The 18,181-nt window shown below is 42.9% G+C and overlaps 1 protein-coding gene across 1 annotated transcript in view; it reads right to left on the reverse strand.

The window, feature by feature from the left end:
- LOC113018664 (glucosidase 2 subunit beta-like) overlaps positions 1-18,181 on the reverse strand; it is a 169,566-nt gene that overhangs the window by 49,317 nt on the left and 102,068 nt on the right. The window contains exons 11-12 of the mRNA XM_026161957.2: positions 2,420-2,489; positions 729-818 (exon numbers count right to left, since the gene is read on the reverse strand). Of these exons, the coding sequence (XP_026017742.1) occupies positions 729-818; positions 2,420-2,489 (160 nt within the window). The remainder of the gene's footprint in view (positions 1-728; positions 819-2,419; positions 2,490-18,181) is intronic.

Below are 18,181 nucleotides of genomic sequence, written 5' to 3' on the forward strand. Positions count from 1 at the left end.
TTCTGTTACCAGATAAAACGATTCTTCGTTTCGTTGGCAGGAAACGTTATTACAATTAAAAATGGTTGCACGGTGCACATTTTGTGCTTTGTAAAAGGTTGCACGGATCTATGCACCAAGTCTGGTTTTCATACATTAGAGCATGGTCATATAAAAGACCAATACGTGAGTCATATACTCTATGTCACTGATGCTTTCAGTTCACCCTGATCCAAGGCCTCCAACAATAAAAAAGAAGGCACACGGTTTAAAAAGTTACTAGACAAAATCTAAAATCTACCTTCAACCCATTGGCAGCTGGGGCCCCAAAGACTCGAATATAAAAACAATACACACGAGACCAAAGTGGAGATGTTTGGCCATAATGTGCAGCACCACGTTAGGAACTAAACACAGCATAACAGCACAAACACCTCATACCGACTGTAAAGCACGGCGGTGGAGGTGTGATGAGTTGGGTTTGTTTTGCAGCCACAGGACCGGGACATCTTGCACTCACAGAGTCGACCGTGAAGTCCTCTGAATACCAAAGTGTTTTAAGGTCAAATGCTAACTAACGCCCGCAAAACTCAAAGAACAACTGAAGCAACTCTGTAAGGAAGAGTGGGGCAAAATCCCTCCACGACAATGTGAGAGACTGATAAAGCAAGATGACATTAGGCTGCACTTGGTTTTTCACATGACTGTTCAAGAAAAGGCAGAAGCACTCCAGGTCTGTCAGTACTTACTCATATACTTTCAGCTTGTAACACTGGCCGTTCAAAAACAGAAATTCCCAGTCTGTTCCGTAGTCTATGGCCAACTTCTTCTGTAAGTCACTGAGGAAACCAAAATAAACAGAAACACAGATCAGAAGCACATCTGAAGCTAGTTTTGGAAGTTACAATACAGATTACATAAAGTTCCTCAGTTCCATCAGGAAAGACAACAAAACTCATGGTATTTTTAAGCAAATCATTTAAGAAGAAATCCATGAAAAAAAATTTTTCAACTAAACCTGAACAGAATCCTTTTTATGTTTTAAGACAACACTCTTCAATTCAATTTGTTGTCACTCCCTGACAGGCTGCTTTAATAACTTCTGCATGACTCACAACTGTGCTGACAAAGTAGCTTTATTTTCCTTGCTCCTTCTAGCGACTAACGTCTCAGATATTGTGCTGATGAGGTGGCCCGTTAAAGCCCATTTCTATGCAGTGTCTCTAATTATCCGAGCCAGTAAGGGCTGCTCTTCTTCGCTAATCGCAAATAAGGCAAGTGAGCCCTATCTCTAACAGCACACAGGCCCTCATTTCCATATTCATAACCCAGAATTGCTAATGGGGTTAACAAATGTTTAGGGAGGGTGATTGTTCCGCTTGAGGTTGATAAGGCAGGGGGTAGGGGGACGATTCGGGGTCAGGAAAGCGTTGTGGGTTGCGTAACCGTGTGCGCGTGTGATTCTCGGTGGGGCAGGGGTCGTAACATTCACGCGCAGAGTCAATTTTTGTGGAAATTGCTCTCTTCAGCGCAAAATGTATAGACTAATTAGAAGTAGACCTCGATATCATGTGACTTCTAAAAGGTATGAACGAGAAAAATGCACAAGGCCGGGACACGGGGGAGAAAAGCACATCCGAGTCCTCAAACACAAATGACAGTGAGTAATTTGGCTAGAGGCAATTAAAGCAAGGTGGACAATGAATAATTAGAACAAATGAAGTCATGCCAGCTCCTGTCCCCCTGCATCCACCCTCCTCCTCCTCTCTCAAGCAAGTGTTTGGTTGAGGGGAAAAAAGGCTGACCTTTTGGTAAGTGCCACCTCTGTAGTTGGCACTCCTCTCTCCCTACTGTAATGAACAGTTTGGGGGCCTAAGGGCCACAGAAGCTACTTATCAGCAATTGCTGGCTGGCTCTGTGAAAACATCTGAGAGGGAGCAAAAGAAACTGTGCGTGGATTTTACTCCTCAGCTGTTGTAAGCATGACAGAAGAGCGAGGAGCAGAATGAATCCTATAAAATCGTTTTTTTCTTTACTAAAAAGTAGTTGCAATTTCTCTCTTTAAAAAGCCAGAGAGGGTTGTGGGTAATTCCCAGCCAGACGGAGACTCTTCTGCTCACACTAAGTCAGAAGAAGACCACCCAGCAGAGTACAGAAGACAGCCAATAGTGTTTGTTTTTCTTCATTAGCATTAGCCTTAGGTATCACACAGTGCATATTCACCACAGTGCTTCTTTCCATACTATGTTAGCACAGAAGGATGGAGTCTATTTTAAGGCTTGGTGAAATTACAGTCACGCTCCTGCTTGCGATCAAAAAACAAAAACTGTGAGAGGCAAATGCCTCATCTGCAAAAAGTGCAAAATGTTGAGGATTTAGCCACACGTATGCCGCAGTAGGCGCTAACCTCTGCCTCTGTTGCTTTCTTTTTTAGCCTCACCTTATTTCCATGTTGACTGTCTCGTAAGCTTCTTCCACTTTCTTCAGATTGGTCGCCTCCCACTCTGCAGCTAGATAAAACAAAAGGTCAGACAAATTAACAATGCAGAGTTGTTGCATCTAAGCAGCTGTGTGTTGCCAAACAGTGGGCTCTTGGTGGATCTAAGACTGTGAGAAGAGCAGTGCTGCGCGTAAACAGGGAAATGCTATTTTCAGGTGCGCTAAGTGCCAACAGGCAGGCTTATTAGGCTCTTCACATTGTGCTAACTGAGACAGGGAGGAAAGAGAAGTCAGAGGGAGTGTTAGAGCAGCAAAGGTAGCTCACTTTATCATACCAAAATGTTCCAAGTATGACAAGAATTTCTGGAAAAATGAGTGTTAACAGAATCAGGATGAAGTATAATTCAACTCATGAAAAACAACATGTTTGTATCTGCCTAAAGTGGCTGATCTCTCTATAAAAATATAATTAATTAATGTATTTGTTACCACTTACTCACAGTGGTGTATGTCTAATTCCACATTCACATTCCGGAGTTCTCCTTTCAATCATGTTACTGTTACTTTGCAGCAAAATGCTTCAGCATCCTCACTAGTGAATAGCTTAGATTTTCTTTCTGTCAGTTTTTCAGGTGTTTTTCACCGAAAGCAGCCATGTGTTAAAGAAAGGTATGAGACATGTTGAAATAGAACTGGATAGACAATACCTTCCTCTGGGTTTCAGTGCATATCATAATTTTGCCCAAAACATCGGCGCAATCTGGATTTAGGTTACTGTTTTGTATTCTGAAATTTGAGGGTTTTTTTCACATTATCTTTTAGGATAATTGTAAAGTTTAAATAAGAAACCTTTTGTTCTTTGAATGTTACATTTCCAATATGTGACCTGGTAAAACATAGTGCACAAAAGAGAACTGTCAAAACAATAGCGGGAGATAAACATTTAATGACACTGATATAACTTTTTATTGTTAACTTATTTATTGTAATTTGCACCTTGCCGGTATTAGTGACTTTACTTTGTAACACACACAAAAAATCAACCTGAAAGACACTCAGGTTCTGCCGTGACCATGATCAAAACATCCTGTTGTGTGGAGCACTGGTTAAATAATTGACATTTACACACCTCTGAAGGCATCCTCGTAAAAGTTGGGGGGGGAAATCAACACAGTATAGCATCACGATATTTTGCCTAGCAATATTGTATGGACACAGGGATGCAAAATATTAGTATTTTCTTAAATACATTAAAATACTCTGGGAATAATACAAACATGCACCACTACAGTAACTGCCAACTTGACCCCATATCAGAGTGCAGCTTTTAGTGATAATTCTGTATGGTTGAAAATCTCATTTTGCTGTACAAAAATAACTGAACTTTATTGGATAAAAGAGATATTGGCAAAGTTTAAAATTAAGGACATAATTTGATGGCCACCCTTCCACTGACACCATTTCTGATGAGGCTTCAGTGAACAGTAGATGGATTAACTGTTGGACCAGATCACAGGCAGTAAAAAGACACTGACATAGCTTTCTAGGTGGAAAAATGAATCCAATGGGCTTCATTTTTCCCATGATGGCGACAATTATGGTTGGAAATACTTCAATCTGATAGAAATCTATGGGAATATGGCTTTCTGATTTGACCCCTGCAAAAGGTTCCTGTTCAGTTGATAGTCTTAGTCATTCATTCTGCGTCATACTGAAAAGAAAACTTAAATATATTTTATATATCTTGATCGTGGCATGTCAAACACATCTCCTTAGTCAATGAGCAAATGGTTTCTAATTCAGATCCACTCTTCCATGTCACATCAGTTTTTTTCTCACAACTAAGTATGTGATAGCAAAACTATATCAAAACAGGAATTCAGAAAACAAGGGATAATACAATACCCATCTCTTATCTGCTGTGTCTGCTATCTTTCTTTTTCTCTAAGGACATGACTTTCAGATACTGTTCAACTACTGTAGAGAGGTTTTTAAGCCTACTACTTCTCCTTCTGTCTGCCTCAAACTTTTTTATGGACATAATGCACAACAAGCCATTCTGGTTGAACACCTGGGAATCACCTTGTTGGTGCAAAAATACTATTTCACATTTGTCAGGCTGGATTACATTTTTGTTTCCCTGGAAACAAAATAGAAAAGGGAAAATACCACAGGTAACACATACAACTTCACACACAAGCACAATGGACTCAGTAAAGAAAAAGCTAATTCAGTTCAGCAGGCAGACATAGAAATTGAATTACTACTCAAAAATAAGGAGCTAAAATACACATACCACATATAGAAACGTATCAAGATGAAACAGACTATGACATAACCTTGTCTGAGGTCACTATTTGTCAACTGCCCCTAAGAGTTTGTAGCCTCCCATGGAAATGATAGCTTAGTCACATGTTTAAAGATGTCTGTCTTTGTATAAAGACACACTGATTGCTCTAAGCCTTTTTGGGAAGGTTTCCAGAACTCTCTCAAGAGCCACGAGGAAATGCAACATCAGCCTCAAATATAATATCTCCAAGAACCCAACTTCATCTTCTTAGGCTCCAGTTAGGATGTTGTTGAAACAAAGCCCATCTTTTCCCTGAAAAGATCTTCTCTCCCCTTTTCAAGGACCGTTTTGCTTGAATAGCTCAGGGAATAACACTGGTTTATCCTTCATAGGAAGAATGCGATTGGAAGTGAGAGTTTTGAGGTTGGAGGAAATTCATCCATCAATTACTGATGCAAAACTGAGACAAGTTTTATTTATGTTGTGCAAACAATGACAACAGTTGCCTCAAGGTGCTTTATATTCTAAGGAAAAGACCCCACAATAATCGTGAGAAATCCCAACAATCAGACCACCTCCTGCAAGTACTTGGTGACAGTGGGAAGGAAAATCTCCCTTTTTACAGGATGAAGCCTCTGGCACAGTTTATCTTCATCCTTTGTCGATCTGGACAGGACAAAGACACACTGTAGAAGAGAGCCAGTGTTTAATAATCTATACAAAGTGAACTGGAACCAAAAGTTCAACACTGAAAAGACCAGAGACACTATCAAAAGTACCAAAAAGAGATTTCAACGTGCCACCAACCTCCTTTTCTTGTGGAAAAGAAATGGGCTGTTTGGAAAATTTGTGAAAATGTATCAAATAACTTCTACTTTCATGCTACGATAATAAAATAACTAAAATAACTGCAGACAACAACAAACTTCTTTTAGTTGCACTGCAACACTTAGAGTGAAAGAAAGTGCAACTCGCACACAGACACACACAAACACACCACACGTCCGCAACTCCTCGACACCACCTGCCCTCCTCCAAAAACACTCAGAGACTTTGAAAGTAGGCAGGTATGTTAATGTGAAGTGACACCTGCTCACTGGCTTCGAGCTACAAGTGAATTTATCAGGACGTGGTTTCAGTTCCAGTCGGATCCTTTCATAAAACGGTCGGTAAAACCCAAAATAACGTGACGATGGGCTGATGGGCACCATGACAACATCTCAAAAGTTTAAAATTTTTATTAAAAATACCCAAAACATATTGTTCCCAAATTGTAGAAATACAGAAATAATATTTCATAGCTTCCAAAAGCCTTGAACAAACGTGTGATGTGCATATAAAATACTTGATTTAAGCCACCAACTACGTTTTGGGGAGGGGGGGGGTCTGTTTAAGGAGGCGCTGACACCCCAGTGAAAGTGTAAGGGAATCATTTAATTAGTAAACCATAGTGTCTCTGACTGAGCATGAACAAAAGGGGCTGAAGAGCTGAAAAGGAGATAAGATGGCAGACAATAGAAGTGACAAGACTCCCGTTTGACTAGTGCTGATGGACACGGGGATTTACTGGGGTTTCTGTGAGTGGACGGGTTCGTCTCTGACGTCGAAGGAACTCTCTGGGGCCCGGCGCCGTGGCAACAGAAAGGAATGTGTATGCAGTGAGGACCGCGTGTGAGAAGCTGTGACAGCCCTGGCCTGAATACCAATTAGGATGTTCCTTGCATGTGGTCTCAGCTGGTTGCCCATGAAGACCCCCCCCCCTCCACACACCTCACCTCACCCCACCCCACACACACACATCCACCCACCCCTACACACATAATTCCCTCAGCACCTATTTCTTGCCAAACCTAGTACAGATGTGATGTGTCTAAGAGGCAAGCTGTGATTTACCATGCTGTAATGGCTATTTTTATAGCACCACGATGGGGAGATCTCACTTTGACTCACCCCCAAACCCCTCGGACTCTTTCAGAAAATCGCAGCCTCACACACAAAGCGCGGTCTCTCAGCCTGCTCCTACTCTCACAATCTCTTGCCCTGTTTCTCTCTCTCTCATACAAACACGCGCAGCAATCATCAAGCTCAGCAATGACAAAAGGAGACGCAGAATCCCGAGAGGGTGACATTTGACCCCCTTGCCGCAGCCCAGTTGTATATGGAGAGAGGAGGGGAAAAGCAGCCAGGCGTACAGAAGCACCCAGAGCAGAAAACACAGGGAGCACAAAGCCTACTGAACGGTTTCTGCACCCGTCAGGCCCGACATCACCTGAAGCCAGCGTACAGTACGCAGAAAAGACCTCAGGTTTAATTATTGCAATGATTAGATCAGCAGTCACATGATCACATGGGTGTAATTGCATCATAAGTGCAAGTCTGAATTTAGGAATTGCAACGCATGGGTACAAATGTGTAAGAAAAAGGGGGAAAAAAGCTTTCTCTGCAATAGAAAAACATACAAATCGAAGCTAAACTGACCGGTGACTGACATTTTTCCACTTCAGCAAGTGTGCTGTACTTCACTAGGAGCTGTCAAGAGGGGCTGTTAAATCACAGAGGCCGTGTACACAAATAGAAGAGGAGGAACGCACTGCATAGTATAGTCTTCCGACCAAACTCTCCCGTGTATTCGTACCTTGAGCCCAGAAGAACGGAGATTTTTTGTTTACATGTGAGCGGATCAATAGGCAAGGCGTTTCTCCTGCAGCTCTAAGAAAAGAAGCCGGTGCAGCATGCGAGCTGCAGCCGGGCTCAACAAAACAAAGGCGCTGCAGCGAGGCCACCCTTGAACCCCGCGCTCGCGCGAGCAGCCGGCACCTTCAGCGAGATTATCTCGGCTAACAGGCAGGAATGTAGGAGTTTGTTGTCTGTAAAAGTCTGCTCTTTAAAATAAAGACTGGCAGCATGCTTAAGCTCTGGCATTGATTCCTTTTTACTTTCCTTTATAACCTCTTTTGCTCCCCGCCATCTATCATCCAACCCCCACCCCAACCCCCACCCTTTTTTTTTGTATTTTCATTTTGACTTTAACATTCTCCTCGCCTTCAATATTTTCAGCTTGAGCTCCTGAGAGTCTTCCTGTCACCCTCGCTACCTCCCCCTCTCTCCGAGCTCCATTTTTCTCGGTTTTCTCTGCTCGGGTAAAGAACTCGTTCTGACTGCAGAGAGGGGAGGATGAAAATATAGGTTGAGGATCCCTGTAATGAAATGTTTATGGCAGGTTGTAACAATGAACAAGAGACCTTTCAGATACCGTCAGCTGGGCTGTGATAGCACTAATAGCCACCTGCTGGAATTGAACGCGAGCGTCTAGAGGAGCAAATTACTCTGTTTTCCTTGAAGTGAAAATGTTATCAAAGTTAATTCAACAAAGGTAATAAGAGAGGCATGGCTTAATTAAAAAAAAAAAACCTGAACAAATGTTTGCATTTTAATCGCGCACAGAGCGTGCAGAGCTAACATTTGTAAGCCTTTAACTATAAGTTTAAGTGAAACGCACTTTTAAACGTTATATTTCTCTCTCTTTATCCGTCCAAATCCCACAAATGATTGTGAAACTGCAGCACAGGCTGCTGAGAGTTGAGAAGAGGTCAGTCTCGCCCCCTGCATAATCGTTGTGTTGGAGTGTCTGATTGTATTAGGGTTGAGTGAATAACAGTAGCTGGCAGAAATAGCATCATGTTTTGAACTATCAGTGCAATTCATAGCCTTGTGACTGACTCAGTTTGTATTCATTCTCCCACACTCTCCTGCACCTCTCTTTTTTTTCCTCCGCAGTGGTTGAAGGACAGGCGCAGCGTCACGGCGAGCACGTACTAAAATTAAGAATGGATCCATTCACTGGCCAGCTGTCATCATACCAAACGACTGAAGCCAACACTGCAGATTGATGACTGAGAGGCAGTCAGATGTTTAACTGTAAAGCTGCATTATCTGCTGTACCTAAACAATATGTAATATGTAATATAAATGGATCAGATCGACTTACAGCTTTAATGTAACCGTAAACACTGTGCACGAGTTAGTGCTAAGACGATTGCAGCAGTTTATTATTAACACCTAGTGTATCATAGTTAATATGTGAGTTGTTGTGAGTTAAGTAAGCACAATCAGTCCATATACAGAAAAGGCAATGACCTTGTTTGACAGATGAGACCAATAACACTTAGATTAAATCACAGTAACCTAAAAGTCTCTAAGTTATAAGTAGAAGAATCAAACAAAGGTACAAAACCAGGTAAGCCAAGAGGCATTTAAATGTCAAGTCTGCTCAAATACGGCAAAAATCATAATTACTGTACAATTATTTGGGTCATAATGAGATTGTTAGCTATTAAACCTTTTCAAAATAACAAAATTGTCCTTATAATTTAGCGCATTTCCTTAAACTTTTATTACACTTCAACTGCATAAATAAAGTAAATGAATGTGAAGTAAACCTAGCACAGCCTGGCAGGGAGTCAATTTTGATTTTTATGGATATGAGAAAGGAAGTGTGTAAAAAGTACTCCATAACAGACTGTGGGACAATAATTGCTCTGTCTTGATTATATTGCCTTAATTGGTGGAAGGCAGAAATTTTAATTGAAATCAAAAGCCCATTAATTGCACAGCCTTATTAGACAGCATTGCTCTCACAATCAGTATTACGCACGAGTGAAATGGTTAAAATGTACAACTGTACAATTAATGCATTCAAATAGGCCTGCTGCGTTTCCTGTCATATATTTGTATACGTATTCTGCTACAATGGTGGTTGCTGATGGTTAACATGGGCAAAGTAGCCCTTTGAGCCAAAAGCTTCACGCTGCTCTAAACACTCAGTTTACAGCAGTTTTTCCACTCCTGGCTCTTTCTGAGCAATGAATCAGTACGAGCCAGGAGGATACTCAAAAGTAAAAATAAAGAGCTGGGAATGAGCAGAAGGGGTCTCCTTTAAAATCATGTAGGTTTTTGGATTAACAGTCCTGGACAGCTTGAAGTGGAAGCAGGTTTTGCATTGCCTAGTTTAATGGCTCGCATCAGCTAAGCAGTCAATCTTTCCTGGTAGTTTTAGAGCATTCACTGTCAAACCAAACAAGTTTATCACCAAAAAGAGGACTTTTTTTTTCTGTCACTGTAAAACTGCAGAACCAGAAATGAGGAAAGCGTCCGGTTAACAGCTTCATATTCAGCTAAAACCACGACAGTGGGGTCAATCTTCTCACCCAACTATGAGCGAGAAAAATGTTAAATGCACAGCACGTTTTACAATACGAGATATTGATAGTATAGCGTTCGTATAATAGCGCTTAAGTGCATTTAAATGCAGCAATCAGGGTCTGGCGCTCCCATAATCACGGCGATGCGTAATCACTGTTTAACATTTAAATGGAGAAGGGGGCCCAATGAACAGAATAAACAGCCTGTGTGGAGTGAGTTCGCTCTGTAACAACTGGGTGCTGTTTATGAATATGTATGATGTAACAAACGCCTAGGAGCTGACCTACTTCTGTGTCTCCTCTGCTCATGACTTGGTCCCCTTCCGGGGTAACTCTGTCATCTTGCAACATACTGTAATAGCAGGAAGCATGCGACTCCCATGTACAAATCAACATGCACCCGTTTGATGGTTTTGCAAGTGATAATCACCGTCTGTTGAGGGAAAACGCTTCAATAGGTGGCTGTGCAGCCGTAGGAATATTCAGGACCTGGCGATGTTGGGTCTTTTTATCCACTCCACACACACATTAACCTGGGCTTTCACAAGTTTCTGCTCACCGAAATGTGAGCAGAAACATCAACAAGCATCCAAATCGCGTCAAAAATGCAAACGGCTGACGTTTGGATGTTTACTTAAACAGTCGTGTCACGTGAATAGGCGGGAAATGCAGGGAATGGAGTAAATGTGTGACGGACAAGTAAGTACGAGCAGACAAAAGAGAGCTCTCGACATAACTGGGGCTGCACACTGGAGAGCACTTGTCTGCACCATCTCATAAAATATCTTTACCCAGGATCATCTTGGTATGGTGCCAAACGCGGTTAGCTTCAGGAGCTGGGAAAGCACACAAAAAAAAATCTATTTCAGACAACGCGAGAGACAGAAAGCTGGCAGCTGCTCAAATCAGACTTCCAACATTTGATAAGTGAAAACGGGCTAATTTTGTGCATCCCTCGAACGGTTGCAGTCCAATACATTGCTCCCGTGGCTATGAAAACGCACGGGCGAGGCCGAGCGAGGAGTGAGAGGCAAATCGTTTCAACCTCTCGACAGCTTAATGGAAGAAGAGGAAAAAAACGCAGTAGTAACTCATTCTATGGCAGAAAGGAAGCCCGGTGCACTTTTTCCACCCCGCTCCTCTCTCGTGTCGATCGAGCACTCGAGGTGAGACAATTACGCCTCAAGGACGCGTCAACCTCGGTTGGGGTCAGAGGTCGCCGCGAAGGCAACCCATCCTCCCCTCTGATTCTGTTTAACATTTCACATCTAATATAGGAAGTGCTGAACAGACCCTTAAATTAAGATCAGCCCTCTGCTCTCTCACAAACTGAACCTCAGCTGCCTCACAAGCCAATTCATTTGCTGAGAGTGCTGAGACGCATTGGCTTTAAAAAAATGAAAATAAAATAACTGGTCACCCCAGCGTGGACCGAGGGACACTGTGAAGCGTTCGCACGTGGGAGACTGAAGTGTAGGAGTGCAATTTATATAAAGAGCTGTTATGCCCGTGGCTCTAACACGCGATTAATGTTAAATAACGAACCTAAAGAAGAGCGCTTGGCGGGTATTGTTAGTGTTTAATAAGAACACAGTCTTCTAGATTTCAGTAGGTATGTGGTCCAAACACGCTCATATTCCTCTCTCTTTTATCGCGCCCGTGAAAGTTTGCTATTTTTAGCGACGCCCTCATATCTGTAGATGCAACCTTGCTAAATTAGATCAAAGTGAACCCTGCCTCACAGTACTCTTATATGTTAAGCTAATTTCTTTACTACAGCTACTAAGGGCGAACATCTAAACAAGTTGACAAAAATAGCACCCTGGATCGAAGAGCTGTGACTTCACGCGCCCTGAGGATGTCAGAAAAGCCTCTCCACGCATTTGAGGTCACGTAACGGGTGATTGTTGAGTTTTCGCAGGTCGTGTGGAAAGCTCTCTCTGAGATTGTGGTTGTTCCAAGTTTTTGGTTGGGTCACTTGGTGGATACAAAGTTTGAGCCCGAGCATGATTCTGCCAGAGGTTTCTTTCTGTTAAAAAGGACGTTTTTCCTTCCCTCTCTCGACAAGTGTTTGCTCATAGGTGGTCATTAGTTTGTTGGTGTTTTCTCTCTGTTATTGTGGGGTCTTTACCTTATCATATAAAGCACCTTGGGGCAACTGCTGCTGTGATTTGCTGCTATATAAATGAAACTGAATTGAATTGAACTGTAATTGAATTGAAAGGAGGAGGTGAAGGAGGATGGCTCACCGAGAGTATTGCCACAGTGCAAGGTAGACCACCTTGTCTTAGCAGCATCTCCACTACCATCAATCTGGGATATAGAGCAACAACATGACACACATTTAATAAAGTTAGTGTCTTGATGTAAGCTAAGATCAACCACATCAAGATCTGGGTTGTTTACAAGCTCGGTTAAACATTTGTGATGACATGAAGTGTTTGAGGTCATATAGATGAGATCAAATAAAGCAGGGTCAGTGGTGGAGCAGTGGCTCTGGGTTTGAATCCACTGAGCAGCTGAGGTCGCTCTGTGTGGATGCTTTTTAGCTTAACTGGTGATTCTTAATCCGGTCGTTAAGTGATGACGTGACGAATCCTACTTCCGGGCCTAAAGTAGTCTGCGTTTAATATGGCTTTTGTGTTGTTAACATGTTTAATGTTTTGTATTTTCTTCTATTTAATCTCAAAAAGCTCCTAAAACAGTCAGTGATCACTGTTGACCTCCCTTGGCTTTTATTACCGCTAATCATTTATTTAAGCTCAGTTTTTAAAACCTTAGGATGTAGCTACAGCCCAGCCCATGCAGCAGTATATGAATGACTAACCTCGTATTGTGGATGGATTATCTCAGTTGTTCTCCTGGCTGAAGTTTGGTCCTTTTACAGCATCCTGCCATGCGATTACATTTGTTCCTGACCACCGAGAACACTCACGTTAACTTTTATCGAGTGGAGAAAAAAGTTAGCTTGTTTATATTATGCTAACATAGCTGTGTCGCTAGCGGTCACGTAGCACAAAATTATATACCAGCTAGCCCAACTTCAGTAACCCTACAAACGTCACTGCTGTTTAGTTTTCTGTCTTCATTTATGTTGGAAGTGATAGCAGAGCTGTACGTTTTAATTTGTTTCCAAAACCCCGCAGTCAGGACATGCTATATTGTATTTAGATAGAAGCTAGCGAGCTAACTCCCTGCTAACTTCTAACTCCGTTAAATGTCATAAATTCCGTTTTCATGGATGCCTGGATGTTAAACTCAATTTTTACACCTGGTAGAGCAGAACGCTGATCATTTTATTAAAGATGAAAGACTTTAGACAGTTTTTCAACTCAGTAATGCCATAGTGATCGTTTGATATGTGGACCTGCAGCGGAGTTTAGGCCCAGACACGGCTAGTGACGTCAGACTTAACGACCGGATTGACCTATTAGAGCACTTCGCTCTCGCTCTGCGGGCCTACTTGTTGTTCCTAGAGTATTTAAAAGTAGAATGGGAGGGAGAGCCTTCAGTTTTCAGGGCCCTCTTCTGTGGAACTAGCTTCCAGTTTGGATTCGGGAGACAGACACTATCTCTACTTTCAAGATTAGGCTTAAAACTTTCCTTTTTGCTAAAGCATATAGTTAGGGATGGACCAGGTGACCCTGAATCCTCCCTTAGTTATGCTGCAATAGACGTAGGCTGCCGGGGATTCCCATGATGCATTGAGTTTTTCCTTTCCAGTCACCTTTCTCACTCACTATGTATTAATAGACCTCTCTGCATTGAATCATATCTGTTATTAACCTCTGTCTCTCTTCTACAGCATGTCTTTTATCCTGTCTTCCTTCTCTCACTCCAACCGGTCGCAGCAGATGGCCGCGCCCCTCCCTGAGCCTGGTTCTGCCGGAGGTTTCTTCCTGTTAAAAGGGAGTTTTTCCTTCCCACTGTCGCCAAAGTGCTTGCTCATAGGGGGTCATATGAATGTTGGGTTTTTCTCTGTATCTATGAAGCGCCTTGAGGCGACTTTTGTTGTGATTTGGCGCTATATAAATAAAATTGAATTGAATTGAATTGACTGTTGGTGTGGATGTAAGCACGAATGGTCGGCTGTCTGATAGATGGTGATTGTATATGCTTTGATAGTTTCATATCTATTTCAGAGTGCAATGTCATAGCCATGGAGCGAACACTGCTGGAGACTAAAGTTACATCTGGGTGTCTGGGGCCTGGGGTAACAAATTAGCATGTTTTGAACAAAAATGTTTGTTTCCACTGCAGGCAAACGCCGACATTTTTAGCACATTGTTATTTATATCCACAATTACAGCTGCAGCGCAAAATGATGCATTTACATTAAGGTTACCTTTTTCAGGCAGGGCCTGGCTGAGGTGAAGGTGTGACAGTAATAGCTGCCCCATTATTGATGGCTGGGAACAAACAGAATTTCGTGTTTATTTATTTATATATTTTATATTTATTTCAATAAATATGAAACTAGGTTAGGGTTCAGTTTTAGGCAGAGAAAGCACAGCAAAGTTATTATCCACCCAGAGCAGGAGAGCAACAGCTGCTGTTTTAGTATGCCAAAACCACTTGGAAAAACTACCCAGTGACCCACAGCACGCTATAATAGTGGAACCAGTGAAAATAATGGAAATGTACTCACTTGTGTTCATAAAAATCATTTGCCTGTCACAGCAAAGGCTTTTTTTTAAACATATTGAAATATGTATTACATTAGGATTATGAGTCAATGTGCCCTCGAAAGAGAGATATTGCACTTAGTGGTTTTTCCAGATTTAATAAAGATAACAAGAGTGCTTGCTTAAAAGGGAATCTTCCTTTTTTTCCCCTCCTCCATCAGATTATGTAATGTAAAGTGCCCTAAGATGACTAATGCTGTAAATTAATGCCAGTCAAAAACACAAGTATTAATCTGAACTAAGGAGAAAAGAAGTTTTGTGTAGTTTTGGAGAAAACTCAACCACATAAAGAAAAAATAGAGGACTCCAGTGATCTGTGTGCTCCACACTTGCTCGGAGCACACAGGAGGAGATGGTGCAGAAATGTGGTCAACCGAAACCGCAGCGCCCTGCTAGACTGTCAGCGGCACTCCCCCTGCCGCGGCCCGCAGTGAGCCGAAGTACCGAACAAAGAAAATCCCACTGACACCTCAGGAAAACACCACTGTTCCTGCATGAAGATTGAGTGTGGGAGCTAGAGCAGTGGCAAATCTGCTAACTGATACCCATTTAACTGGCAGGATATGAGCTGGGTGCAAAAAAAAAAAAAAAAGGCATCCAGAGTGGCAGTTAGCAGTTTATAATCTGTGGCAGACATAGACTCTGCTTGCTGTAAGTGGCTACTGGGCAGCTCAATCGGCAGAGTGGCCCCGAACAAGCAGCATTAGCACTGCGGATCGCACTGCGGCTCTGTGAGAAACAGATGAAGTAGCACAAAGGTCGGCGCCCACAAGAGCGAACGCAGTCAGCTTACAGCTCAGCAAAGACCGACTGAAACAGGCCGGGTAGTGATAGCACCACGGACAGCGCCAGTTTGCAACCGTCTACGTCAGCACCATGGAGAGTTCTCGCTGAGCACACGCCAAGGAAAACAGACCGCGCAACTCGCTGAACTACACTCACAATATAATGTCACTGCAGATAAAGAGTCTAGACACTTCTGGAGTCACACCACATGTGACCTGAACATTTAGGCTGCGTCTGACATAAACAAAAACAACAGCAAAAAATGCCATCCTGTCCTTAAAGGGAGTCATTTCTGGAGACACAACTGCACTCCAAGCGGTGCTGTGATAACGTCCCTCCAAAGGGGACTTTTTCAGGACATGTCAGACAAATCTGTGAACGAAAAGGCGAGCGGGGAGGGGAGGCAAACCATGCGCGCGCACACAACTGAGACAACTGAGGCAACAACAAAGAGAAGCTGCAAGTGTGACAGAGGTAGCCTGTAGAATAACAGCGAGTATGGGGGAAGGGGGGGTGTTAGTGTGCGTTTTTCTGGTAGGGGATGGGGGATTGGCATTAAGAAGCCCGGGAGATGTTTTTCTGGAAAGTGGCTGGTTTGGAGAGGCAGCAGCTGCTGTTGGACTAAACTGAGCATCAATGACTGTCTAATCCAAGCGAGGCCACTATCAGCACAGCGAGGGCGCTGCCGAGCAGCAGCTCCACCAGCTCCAACGTGCCCGAGGAGGGGGAGGGAGTAGACGCAGACAAGCCTATGGTCTTCCTGCAGGCGACAGCTTCTTGCAAATAAGCTATATGCATTTATATGTGTGCTACTGCATGTGTGTGTGCGGCCCTGACACGCAGCTAGCTGCACGCTGCATCGGTCGGTCTAATCAGGGGGAAAGAGGAAGAGGGAAGAACGACAAGTGTGAGTCAAGTCGTCACGCAACGGCTGGCGATACACTCCGGGATAGCTCTCACCAGCCCCGAAGCGCAGCTCTTTATAGCAGCGAGCTCGCTTTTGACACACTCTCACAAAAGCACACAATGAGAGGATGATGACACTGCACCTGCATTTTCATCAGCAGGAGCAGAAATGGATATTTTTGCAGGATGGACATACACCGGCCAGCTTTCAGATCAGTGTTGGAGAACTTTCAGGCTACACTTTATTGATTTATGAGCCAAACAGTAAAAGTAGAAAGTCCTAGGCTTGTACGCTAATGCGGGATTATGTAATTGCTAAACTTTTGCATCATGTTAAGTCTCTGTAACCGTGCCAGTCATCAGTTTCAAAATACACAAGTGCTTTAGCTTAACTATTCTATCTTTATTCCTCAAAGGGGCTTTTTCCCTTTTTTCCAACACAGACCCATCTGCCTCATTTACTTTTACAACCGTCCTCAAACCCCAGTGGGATGAGCGTGTTACCTCCTTCTCTCCTGGCAGTGTCACAATTATGATCAAAAGCTGCCTGTATGTGCGCGTATGCATGCTTTGTGTGTGTGTGTGTGTGTGTGTGTGTGTGTGTGTGTGTGTGTGTGTGTGTGTGTGTGTGTGTGTGTGTGTGTGTATGAGGGACAAGTGTGGACAAAACAAATGGTGAAGCCAACACCAAACCCTCTTGTGTCACTTAATTATTTTCAGTGCTCCAGATGCTGTCTCTGACTGAGTACACAGCTTAAGACTTTGCTCAAGGCAGTGCTTTGCGAAGGCGTCCCGGCCCTTTAAATAATACTGCAACTGAAGGCGAGGGATGGGGCAACAATGATACAGCAGCCACAGCCCTGATGGCAATTATTTAGACGTCCACTTGCTAATTATAATAGAGGATGACAGGTGCCCAAAACAATTTGGGCGCAAACTGCCTGTGAGCTTCTGCGTGTGGTTGTCTCTGCTTATGGTTACAGATAAAGATAGCCAAGCCAGTGTCTCAATATGCAATCATCTCTTACTTTGAGCCGGGCTGTGCTGCGGTTGATGCTTTCTGATGAGCATCTTGTTACTGAGATGCTGCATGCTGGCATATTCACCGTTTTCCTGAAGGTAATTCAAGAAAACTGTCTTCTGAAATACTGTTTTTCTCGCACCTAAGAGGTGCAAGAAAAGGGGATTTAAGAACCTTTTCTTTAAATTCAATTTAAAATGACACCAGTTTTGTTTGTCTATCATTTTCATGAATAAATATTTAATCACTTGGACTACAAGCTGTCAGTAAATCAAAACCAATGCATGCATTCACATGATTTACGCAAAATGCCGCATTGGATAACAATGGTATCCAATACAGCTGTTTTATTACATGTAATGCAGTGTGAGTCATTTATCTAGATGCAGCACAATATGAGCATAACTAAATAAGAAAGGTAAGTGTCTGTGAAGCTTCTCAGTCATCCAGGTCATCGTAGTCAAAGGAGCTTGTAAAGAAAAGCATCTGGACTTCTTTAAGTTGCTTGAAGATAGGGCTGCTCAATTAATCGAATTTTAATCACGATTACGATCTGGGCTTTCAACGATCATTAAAAATGACTGAGCCGATTATTAGCCCCTCCCTCGTGCTTTACTCTCGCGCTGCTCCGTGTGGCAAATCGAGCGCACCTCTCTGCATTTCGAACACGCATCACAACAATTAAGAGGACCCGAGGGAAGCTCGGAAAGCTAAGCAGAAGTTATTTGGAGAGGAGAGTGACTGCCGTTGGTTGAAAAGAGAGGTAAAAAAAAAAACTTCAGTGGTGTGGAAACATTATGGGTTGGCGGAGTTAGACGTGGATCAAGTAGACAGTGTGTAAACTTTGCTACGGTGTCATAGCTGCACCACAGAG

Source organism: Astatotilapia calliptera, chromosome 3, assembly GCF_964374335.1.
Source record: "Astatotilapia calliptera chromosome 3, fAstCal68.1, whole genome shotgun sequence".
Taxonomy (NCBI): Eukaryota; Metazoa; Chordata; class Actinopteri; order Cichliformes; family Cichlidae; genus Astatotilapia; species Astatotilapia calliptera.